This window comes from Lytechinus variegatus, chromosome 9 (genome assembly GCF_018143015.1).
Source record: "Lytechinus variegatus isolate NC3 chromosome 9, Lvar_3.0, whole genome shotgun sequence".
Classification (NCBI taxonomy): domain Eukaryota; kingdom Metazoa; phylum Echinodermata; class Echinoidea; order Temnopleuroida; family Toxopneustidae; genus Lytechinus; species Lytechinus variegatus.
In genome coordinates this window covers 4,160,124-4,176,648 of record NC_054748.1, presented here as the reverse complement: position 1 = coordinate 4,176,648, position 16,525 = coordinate 4,160,124, and the positions used below count along the sequence as shown (strand labels likewise).

General features: G+C 37.0%; 1 protein-coding gene across 6 annotated transcripts in view; it reads right to left on the bottom strand.

The window, feature by feature from the left end:
• Positions 1-3,990: 3,990 nt before the first annotated feature.
• Positions 3,991-16,525, bottom strand: part of LOC121421144 (myotubularin-related protein 9-like) — a 60,574-nt gene continuing 48,039 nt past the window's right edge. For all 6 annotated transcript variants that reach the window (XM_041615802.1, XM_041615803.1, XM_041615801.1 and 3 more), the window contains 3 exons: positions 15,026-15,125; positions 5,236-5,363; positions 3,991-4,590 (listed from right to left, as the gene is read on the bottom strand). In XM_041615802.1, coding sequence (XP_041471736.1) covers positions 4,536-4,590; positions 5,236-5,363; positions 15,026-15,125 — 283 coding nt within the window. In that variant the 3' untranslated portion in view covers positions 3,991-4,535. The remainder of the gene's footprint in view (positions 4,591-5,235; positions 5,364-15,025; positions 15,126-16,525) is intronic.

Below are 16,525 nucleotides of genomic sequence, written 5' to 3'. Positions count from 1 at the left end.
CGGGGGGTGAATTTCCGGAGAGTAGATGTCCTAGAGGGTTCTTGTCCTACGGGGTACTTGTCCTAAGGGGGTGGATGTCGGGGGGGGGGGTGGATGTCCGGGCGGTAGATGTCTGGGGGGGTAGATGTTCAGAGGGTAGATGTCCGGGGGGTGGATGTCCTAGAGGGTACTATCCCTAGGGGGTACTTGTCCTAAGGGGGTGGATGTCCGGGGGATGGATGTCGGGGTAGATGTCGAGGAGGTAAATGTCCGGATACGGTTCTCAGCAAATGAACATGAAAAATATTGCGATATAACAATTTCTTATGTAATATATTGTTTTTTGCAGATTCTAATGTATTTCTTTGTTTTTTGGACCTTTTCTTTTTTTTTAGTTTTTTTCAATGAACTTTGTCGGGGACTCTTTTGAGATCATAAACCGCACAAAATAAATCCATTCAGACCAGCAATACTTAAAAGCTTCGAAACATTTTGTAATCTTTTTCTAAACTGTAGATATATTATCTTGATCAAATTTTTTCACACCATGCCTGTCGTAAAAACATTACCCTACTTGCAATGCAATAACATCAATATAAACAAATATATTGTGTAATAACATTTAATGGATACAATTCGCATAGACTTTCCTTTTCTATTTACAATAACAGTAGATCACATATAAGTACTTTTGCACTTTTTTGCACATTAAAACATTGTCATAAATTCCAATAAAATTAATATCATATAATAAAAGTGATCATATTTTTCAATTTGATGAAACATAAATCAGACAAATGCAAATGCAGAATGTTGCATTGAAAGATAACCATACTCAGGGAATAATAAATCTTATTGGAAATAGTGAAATGAGGGAGTAATTAAAAGAAGAAATTCATCACAATTTAAAATAGAAAGCTATATAAGATCTTACATACTTTCTATAGGAATCCTAAAATCGGAAAAAAAACGCTACAAAATGGCTAATTTTTTATCTGCTTTTTACACAAATTGGCAGATAATCCTCTCTATTCTATGTATTTGTAATTTTCCTCTGACCTTGACATATGTGGTGTGAATTATACTTTCCCCACAACATACAGTATGTATGATCAAAAGAGAGGCAATATGCGATACGAATGTTAATAGGGAAAATTTGTGTACTACAATATAAGCCATTTTGTAGCATGTTTGCCAATTTGATGATACTCGTAGACAGTGTAATACTTTTCAAAACTTTCATAACTCCCTTATTTTATAAATTATTTTGATAAAGGGCGATTCCGTATGTGTCGTACGTGACATTTTGAAAACAATTTCTAGTTTCCTAGCCGAATATTTGAGCAATCCAATAAAGTGTTTTTCGGGCTGGACTTGTCCTTTAAGTTACTCTTTCTTCTAAGAGTGTCTAAAGCTACAAAATAACACTTCCTGATCTACGAGACAAAAATCATGAGATGAAGCCTTTAAATATGAATCGTAAAGAAGAGTTGACTGTAAATTATGTAACATATTATTCATTTAAATCAAACTGAAATACATTCAAGTAGGTAACTTCCAACCAGACTACAAAAATTGGAATGTGGCAAGATTGGTATTAAAAGCTGCCCCATCTTACATTTTACTTTCTCTAGCACCTAAGTAAAGAGAAAACTAATAAATACTATTATTCAAAGAATTTGTACATGTACACTTCTGCACACAGAATAAGGATTGTAAAACTATGATCAGAACTCAAAAAAGCATTTTAAAGGATAACATGTAGCTACAGTATATAAATGTAATATTATCATGCATTTCAGACAGTATTACAATGACCCCAAACATGTAACAAATCATATCATATCATGGAAGTCATTTCACATGATTAGAATGATTCTAACAATAATAATAACAATGATGCAGTTATAGTATAGAACATATCACATTAAGATATACACATACAGTGACATACATGTATCTCTGCACTTCAATATGACTTGTACAATATTATATATCCTGGTAGCCATTCACAGTGCACAAGCATTTCAAGGAATAATTGTGACCTACCACCCAAAACTACCATTACGTCATGGGGTAACGTTCTCTGAAAACAGCCAAAATACTTTAGTCTCCAGAACCCAAAATAAAAAGAAATAGCTTTTCTGAAAGAGCAACTCTTCTTCTTCATACTGAATATTTGAAGTCGTGAATTTGAATAACAGAAAAGTTACACAAGTTTCTTGGACACTACTTTTTCGGATGGAGTGTAAGTTTCACTGAGATTACAAAGTATGCATTCTCATGCTTGAGTAAACCCAAACTTTAGACCTTGTTTTCTCCTTATTTCTTAAAACTCTTGCTGAATTTCCTCTGCGTTCGATCAAGTACTTGTAATGGTTATTGTTGGTCAATTTTTAACATATTATATATCATTTTAAAGCTTAGAAAATGAATTTTTCAAGCTACATGTACATAAAAATATCAATATTCATTTCGGCCGACTTATTGTTGGTTTTAAGGTAGCAGGTCACAATTAAATCATAGGAGGTAACTATCTACCTCACCTGGGTTGGGAGCAGCACAATGTGGATGAATTTGTTGCTGAAGGAAATTATACCATTGTTGGATATTGAACCTATGACACTCTATTCAAAAGTCTGGGGAATAACCCACTTGGCCAAAGAAAAAAATTGTACTATTGAAACCAATGTGATACACTGGTGGAGGCATTTCATAAGACTTTAACTCTTTGCACACTGAATTAATTTTGGGGGATAATAATGGCAATTGTTTCCATTCAATATATCCATATTGCACCATTGATACTTATTATTATTATATAGATGTCATCCAATAACTATTGCCTTTTATTAGCTTATCTAATTGTAAGTTAGGGGAGGAAACTAATTATTACAATTGTTGAATTAATTGTACGAATATGGAAAATTGCAACATCAGCGTGCAAAGGATTAATGTTCTTCCAAGCTGTCTCCACATTCTATCTTATTGAATATATATTTTTACCTTGAAATTGCTTTACTTTTGAATGAAATAAAATATTTAATCGAAATTAAAATTGAAATCTCAATTGGTTAGTATGAAATGTTCATATAGACTAATGTAGAGAAGTATCAAAAGGAAGGGCATGGTTCGATGAAATCAAAGACAGAAGAAGTATGATATCTAGCACACTATAATGCTTGCTTCGAAGCCTCTATCACAAAATACACTTCTACAGCTTGTAATGCATAATAAAGACAGCAGCAGAAATCGTATTTGTGAAGCCTGCTATACAAATAATAGAAGGGGTTCAAGTTTCATGTATCTGAATTTCTTTTTCATGTGCTGATGCCGTTTTCTACAGTTCAGTATGTCCTAAGCCTCGACCTAAAAAGGTTGCATTAAAAGAAACATATCGTCATGGATTTTAACTGACCATTGTTACAAGCTACTGAAATCCTTGCATCTGATTGGTTCAGAGCAACACTGCCAGTTAAAATCACTGACAAGATGCTTCATGAAACACACCCCGGGGGCCCGTAACACAAAGTTTAGCGATGATCGTACAAACATTTTCTATGATTGACTGTATTGACTAAAATGTACAATCAGTCGTGAAAATCAAGCGTACGATTAATCACTAACCTTTGTGTCACGGGACCCAGGTGTTCATTGACCCCCATCTGGAGAAGGGAATCTTCACCTTGCCAATTAGCAGGAGGACAACTACAAAAAATATCATCAACTATTTGTTCGCCCGACCCACAGTTTTCTCTATTTTTACCTCTCTCTACATGACCTACTAAAGCCATAATGAGAACATTACACCTGGGCCCTGTCTTACAAAGAGTTACGATTGATCCAATGAATTGCAACTATGGACGGCCAGCAATGTCAACATCTATTATACACGTTTGTTCAAAGTATTTTCTCGCTATGATGTATATTCATGCATTCATAGTCTTCTTGAAAATTCACTGCGCTTCTCTTTGCATACAACAGACATCGTGAAAATTTTTTGTAGAAAAAAATTATGACACTGATGGATTTCCATAGAGTTACAATTGATTGGATCAATCGTAACTCTTTGTAAGATGGTGCCCTGTGCCCTGTCTACAAAGAGTTCCCATTGATCCGATCAACTTCACGTATATGGAAATCCATCAACGTCATAATTTCCTCTTCAGGAAATTTGCGCAATGGCCTTTGTAAGCAAAGAGAAGCAAAATTTTCAAGAACACTATGAATGTATGAATATACAGTATATCTACATGTAGGAAATATTTTGATCAAATATGTATCTTAGATGTTGGTGTTGCTGGCTTTTCACAGTTGTTATTGATTGGATCAATGGTAACTCTTTGTACGACAGGGGCCCTATTTGTTTGAAGCACAAAGTAGGACGTATAATTTAAAGAACGTTCTGCATATAGCGGGTTGCATGTATATACATCAAGAGAATTGCCCATGGGCAAATAGACAAGTCCACTACTTTTGTGACATCACAATGGACTGATTCAACTACAGTCTTCGTGAGAAAGAAAACAAAGGAATGTAAAGTAATTGGCTGGCATTCAATCGCTGATCAGCCCTTTCTCTAAGGCTTCCTTCTGAAGATCTGCCAATTGCCTAGAGAAAGAGAAAAAGATAGACAAACAAATGTAAGAAAAATGAAAATCAAAATCCATATTTTATTGCACGAAATGAAGTACTCTGAAAATTTGCTCTGGCAAATTGATCGTGGGCCCGCCATCCGCTGTGCATAGCAAGATCGACCAGGCTCTATTCCTTTAATCGTTGAACACGCAAAAAAAACATAAGGTAGCAGCAACTCCCAACTTTTAACGTCTTTTTGGTTTGACGCGGCCAGGGTTTGAACTCCCGACCTCCTGGTTGTTAGACAGACAACAAATAGATACAGAAAGAAATACAGAGTGTGAGAGAGAGAGATTAATGTTCATGTACATACAAAGTTTCCTCAAAACACAGTCGGATATGATAGGTGATATGTATACCTGTATTGAATTTCATAACTTAGAATACAATTTATAGCATAACTGTTGTTACTAAATTGTCATTGTTGCTCATTATCCTGAAGATGACAATAACACACTTGTTGAAACATTAAGTTTGGATAGTCGTTTTTCAGGACCAACACATGCGCACAAAAGAATGTATGGTGAACCCCCCACTACACTCTAGGTTCGAATACTGCTGTTTTTATTTTCCATTTATGACATTCTGTCCTCTTTACAGGCGATATAATCATCATACCTTCTTAGTTCGTTGACCTTTAACCTGAGTTCTTTATCACTCTGTTTGATATCTCTGATGACCTGTGTAGGTATACTGGTCACTGTATCACTCAACGTCCATCTCATGTAAAGGCTTGACCATAGCGCCTAGAACAGAAAGTCAATACAACTTAGTTAAGTAGAAATAGAGGCTTGACCAGGAGGCCTAATACAGACTGATAAACAGTACAAAAGTGACTAAAATAGAGACTTGACAACGACAACCCCTACTTCATAAAATGAAAACAAAATAAATATTGAAATTCAGTATGATAAGAGTCTAAGAGATGTTTTCATTGTGATTTTTTATCAATTAAATAGCACTCAGTCCAAACGCCAAACTCTTGCATGTAATCAAATAATCTATATGTAATGCGGGGTGCACTAAATATACAATCATGGCTGAAAAATTGGTGAAAATACAAAGGACAATCAATCTTTTTTTAGACAGCAATGAACAAAGTAAAATGATTCATTGCTGTCAAATAAAAAAAAACCAAATAAATATTGAAATTCAGTATGATAAAATCTGTTTTCATAGTGATTTTTATCAATCAAATAGCACTCAGTCCAAACACCAAACTCTTGCATGTAATCAAATAATGTACATGTAATGGAAGGTGCAGCACATGTACAATGATGGTGGAAAAAAATGACAATCAACTTTTTGTTCTACAGCAATGAAGAAATTAATATGAAGACAGATTGATTGAAGGTAACAGCGAAACCGAGTTGGTGATTCAAGCATGCCTTACATCTGCAGGGATGTGCCCATGTAGCTTGCAAGCCCTACGTGTCTTGCAGCTGCATAGTTAAAGTGTAATGAACTGAGTCGTACAGAGTTAACTCCTATAGGTTCATAGTTAACTCGTATAGGTACAGAGTTAACTCGTATAGGTACAGAGTTAACTCGTATAGGTACAGAGTTAACTCGTATAGGTACAAGTTAACTCGTATACGTACAGAGTTAACTCGTATACGTACAGAGTTAACTCGTATACGTACAAGTTAACTCGTATACGTACAAGTTAACTCGTATACGTACAGAGTTAACTCGTATACGTACAAGTTAACTCGTATACGTACAGAGTTAACTCGTATACGTACAAGTTAACTCGTATACGTACAGAGTTAACTCGTATACGTACAGAGTTCACTAGTATACGTACAGAGTTGACTAGTATACGTACAGAGTTAACTAGTATACCTACAGAGTTAACTAGTATACGTACAGAGCTACTTGTTACTTTACAAGACTCTGATACTCCCTGTCTTGGAGTATGCTGCGGTAGTTTGGGACCCATCCACACAGGAGAACATCAGAAAGTTAGAAATGGTACAGAGGCGTTCTGCCCGTTTTGTCCTAGATGACTACCGCCGCACAAGCAGCGTAACATCTATGCTTCATCAGCTTCAGTGGCCAAGTCTTCAAGAGAGGAGAGCTCAGCAGAAAGTTTATATGATATACAGCATACTCCATGGCTTGGTTGATCTTCCGTCCGCCAATCTCATTCCAGTAACAGCCCCACGCACTCGGGGAAACCCACAAAAACTCCTGGTTCCCTATGCAAGGACACGATTTCTCCAAACATCTTTTTATCCAGACGCTATCAGGCTGTGGAATTCATTACCACCTGTAGCTGTCAACTGCACTTCATTGGAGCCTTTCAAGCTGGAGGTGCAGTGTGTCAAGCTTCGTTAAGCTTCAGTCTGGTTTTTTAACTGCACATAGAGTCCATTGTAGAAATTTTTTACTTGCACTGTACACTCAACACTTGACAAGCACAAGGTACGATAATACGCCAGTGGCGGACTGTACCAGCCTGGAAGAAGAAGAAGAAGAAGAAGAGATGACTAGTATACGTACAGAGTTGACTAGTATACGTACAGAGTTTACTAGTAAACGTACAGAGTTAACTAGTATACCTACAGAGTTAACTAGTATACCTACAGAGTTAACTAGTATACGTACAGAGTTAACTAGTATACGTACAAGTTAACTAGTATACATACAGAGTTAACTAGTATACGTACAGAGTTAACTCGTATACGTACAAGTTAACTCGTATACGTACAAGTTAACTCGTATACGTACAGAGTTCACTAGTATACGTACAGAATTGACTAGTATACGTACAGAGTTGACTCGTATACGTACAGAGATGACTAGTATTGTTACGATACTGCAACAAATAACAATAAAAATTTTATTTAAATTTCCTTTTTTTTTATTACAGGAAATAATCATACATAAATAAAACAAATAATGATCTTACATAAATCTCTTGAAGTGTCCGATGTAAAATCCCGAAGTGATGATGCTATATCCAAGTAATAATCCAAATGATAAAAATCCCAGTTGACTGGCGAAAATTCACAATGATGGCGATGATGAAACTGATGTTGAAGTCCGATGAATAATAAAAGTCACTGTAACGAGTTGAAATGTCCGTGAAGACGATGTTGATGATGATTAACAGTTAATTTCAGCAATCCATGGGTTGAAACGTGTTCATTGAACAGGTTGATGATGTTGATGATCTCGATGAGAACTGATAATTTCTCTCTCAAAATAACTGCAAACAGTTCATTGATGCATAAACTGCTCTGATCTGATCTGGTGAAGTGATCTCATATGATGTGATGTGATCTCCTGCTCTCATATGATGTGATGGTGTGATGATGTCCTTAAAGAAACTGCAGCTATATATACTAAGTTTCAACTAATCTAGAAGCTTCTAAAAAATGTCACCACCATAGAAGGTTCTAACACCTTCTTCCAAAAGAACATTCTCCTATAATGGAGCAGTCAAAAATCCAGAAGACTCTTGAATGACCTCATTGAAATCAACAGTGTGTCAATAACATAGCTAAGCCTATTGTTCCTAATCTCTATTCAGAAATAACAATACAACTCCTTGGCCTTTTAAATAGGCAAGGCCTGCATAATAAAAAGACATTCTTGAATGTTCTTTACAATTCTTGGCTATCCTTAAAGGGAAATAACTAATAGATGAATGTAATTGCTTTTAAATTCTTCTACAATTATTCTTATATATAACACCTCCCCCACCGGGGAAAAGAAAGCTTTACCGTAGTAAAGGTTTCTTTAAGATTACTTTTTTTTTCTTTTAACTGTTTAAAGTCATCTTGATAAATCATTTACAGTTATCGTGTACAAAGATATAGTACTTAACGAACATGTTAAAATAAATGAACATCAAAAATGTTTTCTTCAAATGACACACTTGGTCAAAATCATGAATAATTTCACTTTTTATACTCTTGATAGAGCATCAGCAATTACATTATTCTTTCCCTTTATGTGAACAATTTTCAAAGGGAATGGTTGGAGCATTAGGCTCCATCTATACAGTCTTTGATTCTTTGTTTTGAATTTCTCCAAAAACACAAGAGGATTGTGATCTGTATAGACTGTAATCTCTCCATTGGTTAGATACACCTCAAACTGCTGAAGGGCTAGTACGAGACTTAGGGCCTCTTTTTCAATAGTTGAGTACTTCTTCTGAAATCGATTGAGTTTCTTAGAGAAGTAGCACACTGGTTTTTCGATGCCTTCTTCGTCTTCTTGGAGCAATACTGCTCCTACTCCAACATCACATGCATCAATTGCTACTTTGAATGGCTTTGTGAAGTTTGGAGCTGCCAAAATAGGCTCATTCACCAAAATGGCCTTTAATTTCTCAAACGATCTTTGACATTCGTCAGACCAAACATACTTCACTTTTGCCTTCAGCAGGTTTGTCAGAGGACTAACCACTGTACTGAAATTTGGAACAAATTTCCTGTAGAAGCCACTCATACCTAAGAATCTGAGCAATTCTTTCTTAGTTGTGGGAATTGGGAAGTCTAAGATAGCTTGTATCTTGGCTTCTCTTGGTAGCACTTGCCCTTGACCAACCACATGACCAAGATATGTGACCTTTGCCTTGGCAAATTCACTCTTCATCAGATTCACTACTAGATTGGCTTTGTCCAGCCTGTCAAACAGTGCTCGCAAATGATTCAGATGATCATTCCAAGTATCACTGTATACTAGGATGTCGTCAATGTATACGACACAATTGTCAAGTCCGGCAATCACTTGATTTGTCAACCTTTGGAAGGTTGCTGGTGCATTTTTCATTCCAAAAGGCATGACTTTGCATTGAAATAAGCCTTCGGGTGTGACAAAGGCTGATATCTCTTTGGCTCGGTCAGTCAGTGGCACTTGCCAATATCCTTTAAGCAAGTCTATCTTTGTGATATAGGCAGAATTTCCAACCCTATCAATACAATCTTCTAACCTAGGAATTGGATACGAGTCAGTCTTAGTTACTGCATTTACCTTCCGGTAATCAATGCAAAATCTCTGAGAGCCGTCTGGCTTTGGAACCATTACAATGGGAGAACTCCAACTACTCTGACTCGGTTCGATTATGTCATTATCTAACATAAACTGTATTTTCTTATTCACCATTTCCAACTTGCTTGGATTGAGCCTATAAGGATTCTGTTTGATAGGTCTTACATCACCTACGTCTACATCATGTACAGTTAAAGGTGTACGACCTGGTTTGTCTTTACATACATTCTCATATTCTCTTAACAGGCCAGATATATAATTTCTCTGATCTTCAGGCAGGTGTTTTAATGCCTCATCCATGTTTCCTAACATCTCTGAGTTAGACAACTTTATACCACATGGTTCGTTCTTAGATACATCTGTATAAGACAATTCATTATCTGTCTTTTCATAGCATTCTTTTTCATGTATATCTACATGTTTTTCTTCTTCTTTGACCTGTGTTGTACATGTACCTATTGGCTGACTAGCCTCTCGCTCAAAGTATTCTTTCAACATGTTTACATGACAAACTCTTTGAGACTTTCTTCGATCAGGGGTACTGATCACATAGTTGACATCATTCAATTTCTTTTTGACTATGTAGGGACCACTAAACCTAGCTTTCAAGGGCTCACCTTGCAAAGGCAACAACACTAATACTTTGTCTCCAGGCTTGAAACTTCGCTCTTTTGCATTTTTGTCAGCATGAGCTTTCATTTTTCCCTGCGACTCTTTCAAGTGTTCCTTAGCCACATCACAAGCTTTTGAGAGCCTTTCTCTAAACTTTGACACATAGTCTAGAAGGTTTACATCATCATCCTGAACCATAAACCTCTCTTTGATAAGCGTTAGAGGACCCCTAACCTCATGACCATAGACCAATTCAAATGGACTGAAACCTGTGGACTCATTCGGGGAATCCCTAGTTGCAAACAGTAGGAATGAGATCCCTTTATCCCAGTCATCGGGATAGTCTTCACAATAAGCCCTAATCATGGTCTTCAAAGTCTGATGATAGCGTTCTAACGCTCCTTGGGACTGTGGGTGATAAGCAGAGGACTTAATCTGCTTTATTCCCAACTCCTTCATAACTTGCTGAAGTATTCCTGACATGAAATTTGACCCTTGATCAGATTGAATTTCCTTCGGCAGACCGTACCTAGTGAAAAACTGCACTAACGCCTGCACCACTGTCTTCGCAGTGATACTCCTCAAAGGTATCGCCTCTGGAAACCGTGTAGACAAGTCCATAATCGTCAGGAGAAATCTGTGACCCGACCTCGTTCTGGGTAAGGGTCCGACACAATCAACAAGAACCCTAGTAAAAGGTTCATCAAATGCAGGAATGGGTATCAATGGAGCAGGCTTGATAGAAGGCTGTGCCTTACCAATAATCTGACATGTGTGACATGTCTTACAGAAATGCACATCTTTGTGCATCTTAGGCCAATAGAAATGCCTCATAATTCTATCTTCTGTCTTCCGAATACCGACATGACCTGCCATAGGTAACTCATGAGCCATTTTCAGAATATCTGTGCGGTAACAAGGAGGAACTACAACCTGGTGAATTATACACCAATCTTCATCAGCTGGTCTCCGGAGAGGTCTCCATTTCCTCATCAAAATGTCATCTTTGACATAAAAGCACTCAGGAACCTTATCAGCCTCAGCCTCAGAACATGCTTTTTGTGACAAGCTTTTTAATTCTGGGTCTGCCTGTTGTGCCTGTACAAGGGAGGATTTACTAAACAAACTATCATTGTTAGCAACAGAGCCTTCAACACTATCCCCATTCAAATCCTTGAAAAAGGTTTCAGCTAACCAGACATCAGTACTCTCCTCTACATCAGCAGATTCCGCATCATCCTTTTCAGCTCTACAAGTCTGAGACCTAGTAACAACACAATCCGGGAAAATCCCTGGAAAATCTTCCTGCAACAATTCAGTTTCAGCTACCTCAACGGGCTTTTCCGAAACCACTGGAGATGCAACAACTTTATCTCCAGCCAAGTCGTTACCTAACAAGAAATCAACACCTTTCATGGGTAATTCTGGAACGACACCAACAGTCATAGGACCACTAAATAGGTCACACTTTAAGTCGACCTTATGCAAAGGAACCGACATGAAATTTGGGCCAATACCTTGAACTAAGACGTTGGCATTCTCTGAACTCTCCGGAGGAAGAGCCGAATCCCCTGGCACCATCAGGGACTGTGCAGCCCCTGTATCCCTAAGGATCACCACTGACCTACCAGCAGCACCAGTCGAACAAGGGGATACTTTACCATCATGTAAAAAACTTCTAAAAGTTTCATCAACCTGCTTGACTTTATCAGCAAATACCAGAGAAACACTCTCAACATCTTGATTGGGCTCTGATGGAACAAACTCCATCGAGGGAACACTTGTTTGCTTGACAAAACCCATGTCTTTCTTAGTTTTGGTTGGCATTCCAACCAATTTCCAACATGATTCTTTCAAATGTCCCGATTTATGACAATGAGTACAAATTTTGGAACTACGACTCTCAGACCGTTTGGTTGATTCTGTGCCCCCACTAGCCTGATTCTTATTAGCGTCTTTATCCTTGCTTGCATATTTTCCCTCACTAGGTTTATTGTGGGATTCAAATGACCCTTTACCTTTCTTTTTCCAATAATTCTTGAAAGGAGGCCTATCTCCACTACCTTAATGTGTGACCTCAAATTCATCAGCTACTATGGCTGCTTTACTGACTTCAGTAACTCTATGGTCATCTAAGTGAGATTTAATGCCAAAAGGAAGACTCTTTTTGAATTCTTCTAGGAGGACAACTTCCCTAAGGTGAACAAAATCTTTGTCAACTTTCAGTGATCTGTACCACTTATCGAACATCATTTCTTGTTCCCTAGCAAATTCAACATACGTCTGGCCTGTTTGTCTTTGCATGTTCCTAAATTTATGTCTGTACGCTTCTGGTACCAACTCATATGCATTGAGAATTGTTTCTTTTACTGTAGCATAGTCACATGATTGCGTTTCAGAGAGCGAATAATAGACTTTTGCAGCCTTTCCAACGAAAACACTTTGGAGGAGAAGAGTCCAGTATTCCTCGGGCCAATTCAGTCTCTTGGCCACTTTTTCAAATGACACAAAATATGTATCAACTCCCTCTTCATCAAATTTTGGCACAAGGCGAATGTTCTTCGCCACATCAAAGCCTTGGGGAGATTTATCTTTAACAGAGTTAGTATTAGTATTTGCATGAGCTAACTCCATTTCTTTCAACTTTAACTGGTACTCCAATCTCATTTTCTCCATTTCAATGTTTTCTCTGATTCTTTCCTTTTCAAGGTTTTCTTTGATTTTCTCTTTCTCGACATTCTCTTTCATTTTCATTTCCATTTCAAACTTTGCAAGTTGAATCTGAGCATCATCTGAAACAGTAACAGAAATTTCAGACTCCTCTGTAAGCTTCATGTGACTAGCTAACAAGTCAATTATCTCTGCCTTCTTTAATCCTGGGGCTAGAGATACACCCAAATGATCACAAACTGTTATCAAATCATCTTTCTTCAGTGACTTCAAATGATCATATGACAATTCTGTCTTTGCAAGAAATTCTTCAACATCAAATGTAGCCATAGTGAATATACACAAATACAAGCACGTAATAACACAGTACAGTATATTCTAGAACTTTCCAAAAATTTCCAAAATGTTTCCAATTCAAATTGGCTTTTGTTTCAAATTGACTTTCGTCTCAAATTGGCTTTCGTTTCCTGAAAAACTGTTTTTTAGTTACAAATTAGCTTATATAAATTTGGTTTTCGTTTCCCGGACAACTGGTTTTAGTTTCAAATTGCCTTGGCTTGTACAAATTTGGTTTCCGTTTTCCGGACAAATTGGCTTGTACAAATTGGCTTTCGATTCCCGGACAAGCCCCCAAAATTATTTGTTACGATACTGCAACAAATAACAATAAAAATTTTATTTAAATTTCCTTTTTTTTATTACAGGAAATAATTATACATAAATAAAACAAATAATGATCTTACATAAATCTCTTGAAGTGTCCGATGTAAAATCCCGAAGTGATGATGCTATATCCAAGTAATAATCCAAATGATAAAAATCCCAGTTGACTGGCGAAAATTCACAATGATGGCGATGATGAAACTGATGTTGAAGTCCGATGAATAATAAAAGTCACTGTAACGAGTTGAAATGTCCGTGAAGACGATGTTGATGATGATTAACAGTTAATTTCAGCAATCCATGGGTTGAAACGTGTTCATTGAACAGGTTGATGATGTTGATGATCTCGATGAGAACTGATAATTTCTCTCTCAAAATAACTGCAAACAGTTCATTGATGCATAAACTGCTCTGATCTGATCTGGTGAAGTGATCTCATATGATGTGATGTGATCTCCTGCTCTCATATGATGTGATGGTGTGATGATGTCCTTAAAGAAACTGCAGCTATATATACTAAGTTTCAACTAATCTAGAAGCTTCTAAAAAATGTCACCACCATAGAAGGTTCTAACACCTTCTTCCAAAAGAACATTCTCCTATAATGGAGCAGTCAAAAATCCAGAAGACTCTTGAATGACCTCATTGAAATCAACAGTGTGTCAATAACATAGCTAAGCCTATTGTTCCTAATCTCTATTCAGAAATAACAATACAACTCCTTGGCCTTTTAAATAGGCAAGGCCTGCATAATAAAAAGACATTCTTGAATGTTCTTTACAATTCTTGGCTATCCTTAAAGGGAAATAACTAATAGATGAATGTAATTGCTTTTAAATTCTTCTACAATTATTCTTATATATAACAGTATACATACAGAGTTGACTAGTATACGTACAGAGTTTACTAGTAAACGTCCAGAGTTAACTAGTATACCTACAGAGTTAACTAGTATACCTACAGAGTTAACTAGTATACGTACAAGAGTTAACTCGTATACGTACAGAGTTAACTCGTATACGTACAGAGTTAACTCGTATACGTACAGAGTTAACTAGTATACGTACAGAGTTAACTCGTATACGTACAGAGTTAACTCGTATACGTACAGAGTTAACTCGTATACGTACAGAGTTAACTAGTATACATACAGAGTTAACTAGTATACGTACAGAGTTAACTAGTCTACGTACAGAGTTAACTACGTATACTAAAAAGGGGCCTTCTGATTGGACAATTTCTGTACGTATAGTAAAAATGCCTGTACGTATAGGAAATTGAGTATACGTATAGCAATACGAATTGTGGCAGCGATGGCTTTCCATAATGGTACATATTGCAGGTAGATGTACATGTGCAATGGTACATTATTATGTCATGCGTTCAGCCTCCCTTTTGCTTGCATGCATGTAAATCATGGTAACTCAAGAGTTGAACAGTATTGAATATATTAACTCACCAGGCTCTGTGGGGCAACCGAAGGCCAGATGACCTGCTGATTGGGTTGGTAAAGGGGATTGAAGAATGTCTGGAGAATCTGAGGACGGTTGATGTATGTCCTGCAATAAAGAAACAAGTGGAATGCCTCTGGCCGTCTCACCTGCATCACGCGGTTCAATATAGCAGCAGTGCTGACTTTGCATACTACTCTAACTCGCACAAGATGTTCAGTGATACATGGTTACTCTTATGTCCTCTTTTTATGAACTAGACCAATAAACTTACAGAGATATGATGGTTATTCAACGAAAAACCCCAACATGGCCAAAGTTCATTGACCTTACATGACCTTTGACCTTGATCATGTGACCTGATACTGGAACAGGATGTTCAGTGATACTTGATTACTCTTATGTACAAGTTTCATGAATCAGATCCATAAACTTTCAAAGTTATGATGGTAATTCAACAGATACACCCAATTCGGCTAAAGTTCATTGACCTTTGACCTTGGACATGTGACCTGAAACAAGCACAGGATGTTCAGTGATACTTGATTACTCTAATGTCCAAGTTTAACGAACTAGACCAATAAACTTTCAAAGTTATGATGGTAATTCAACAGATACCCCCGATTCGGCCAAAGTTCATTGACCCTAAATGACCTTTGACCTTAATCATGAGACCTGAAACTTGCACAAAATGTTCAGTGATGCTTGATTACTATTATGTCCAAGTTTCATGAATCAGATCCATAAACGTTCAAAGTTATGATGGGAATTCAACAGATATCCCCAATTCGGCCAAAGTTCATTGACCCTAAATGACCTTTGACCTTGATCATGTGACCTGAAACTTGCACAAAATGTTCAGTGATGCTTGATTACTATTATGTCCAAGTTTCATGAATCAGATCCATAAACTTTCAAAGTTATGATGACATTTCAAAAACTTAACCTCAGGTTAAGATTTCGATGTTGATTCCTCCAACATGGTCTAAGTTCATTGACCCTAAATGACCTTTGACCTTGGTCATGTGACATGAAACTCTAATAGGATGTTCAGTAATACTTGATTAACCTTATGGCCAAGTTTTATTAACTAGGTCCATATACTTTCTAAGTTATGATGACATTTCAAAAACTTAACCTCAGGTTAAGATTTCGATGTTGATTCCTCCAACATGGTCTAAGTTCATTGACCCTAAATGACCTTTGACCTTGGTCATGTGACATGAAACTCTAATAGGATGTTCAGTAATACTTGATTAACCTTATGGCCAAGTTTTATTAACTAGGTCCATATACTTTCTAAGTTATGATGTCATTTCAAAAACTTAACCTCAGGTTAAGATTTGATGTTGACGCCACCGCCGCCGTCGCCGTCGGAAAAGCGGCGCCTATAGTCTCACTTTGCTTCGCAGGTGAGACAAAAAAAATGAGACACAACATTCTTGAATAAATGGAATGCACAAATGCAGTCGGAAATATCATGACTGAGGTAAACTATTTTGCATAAT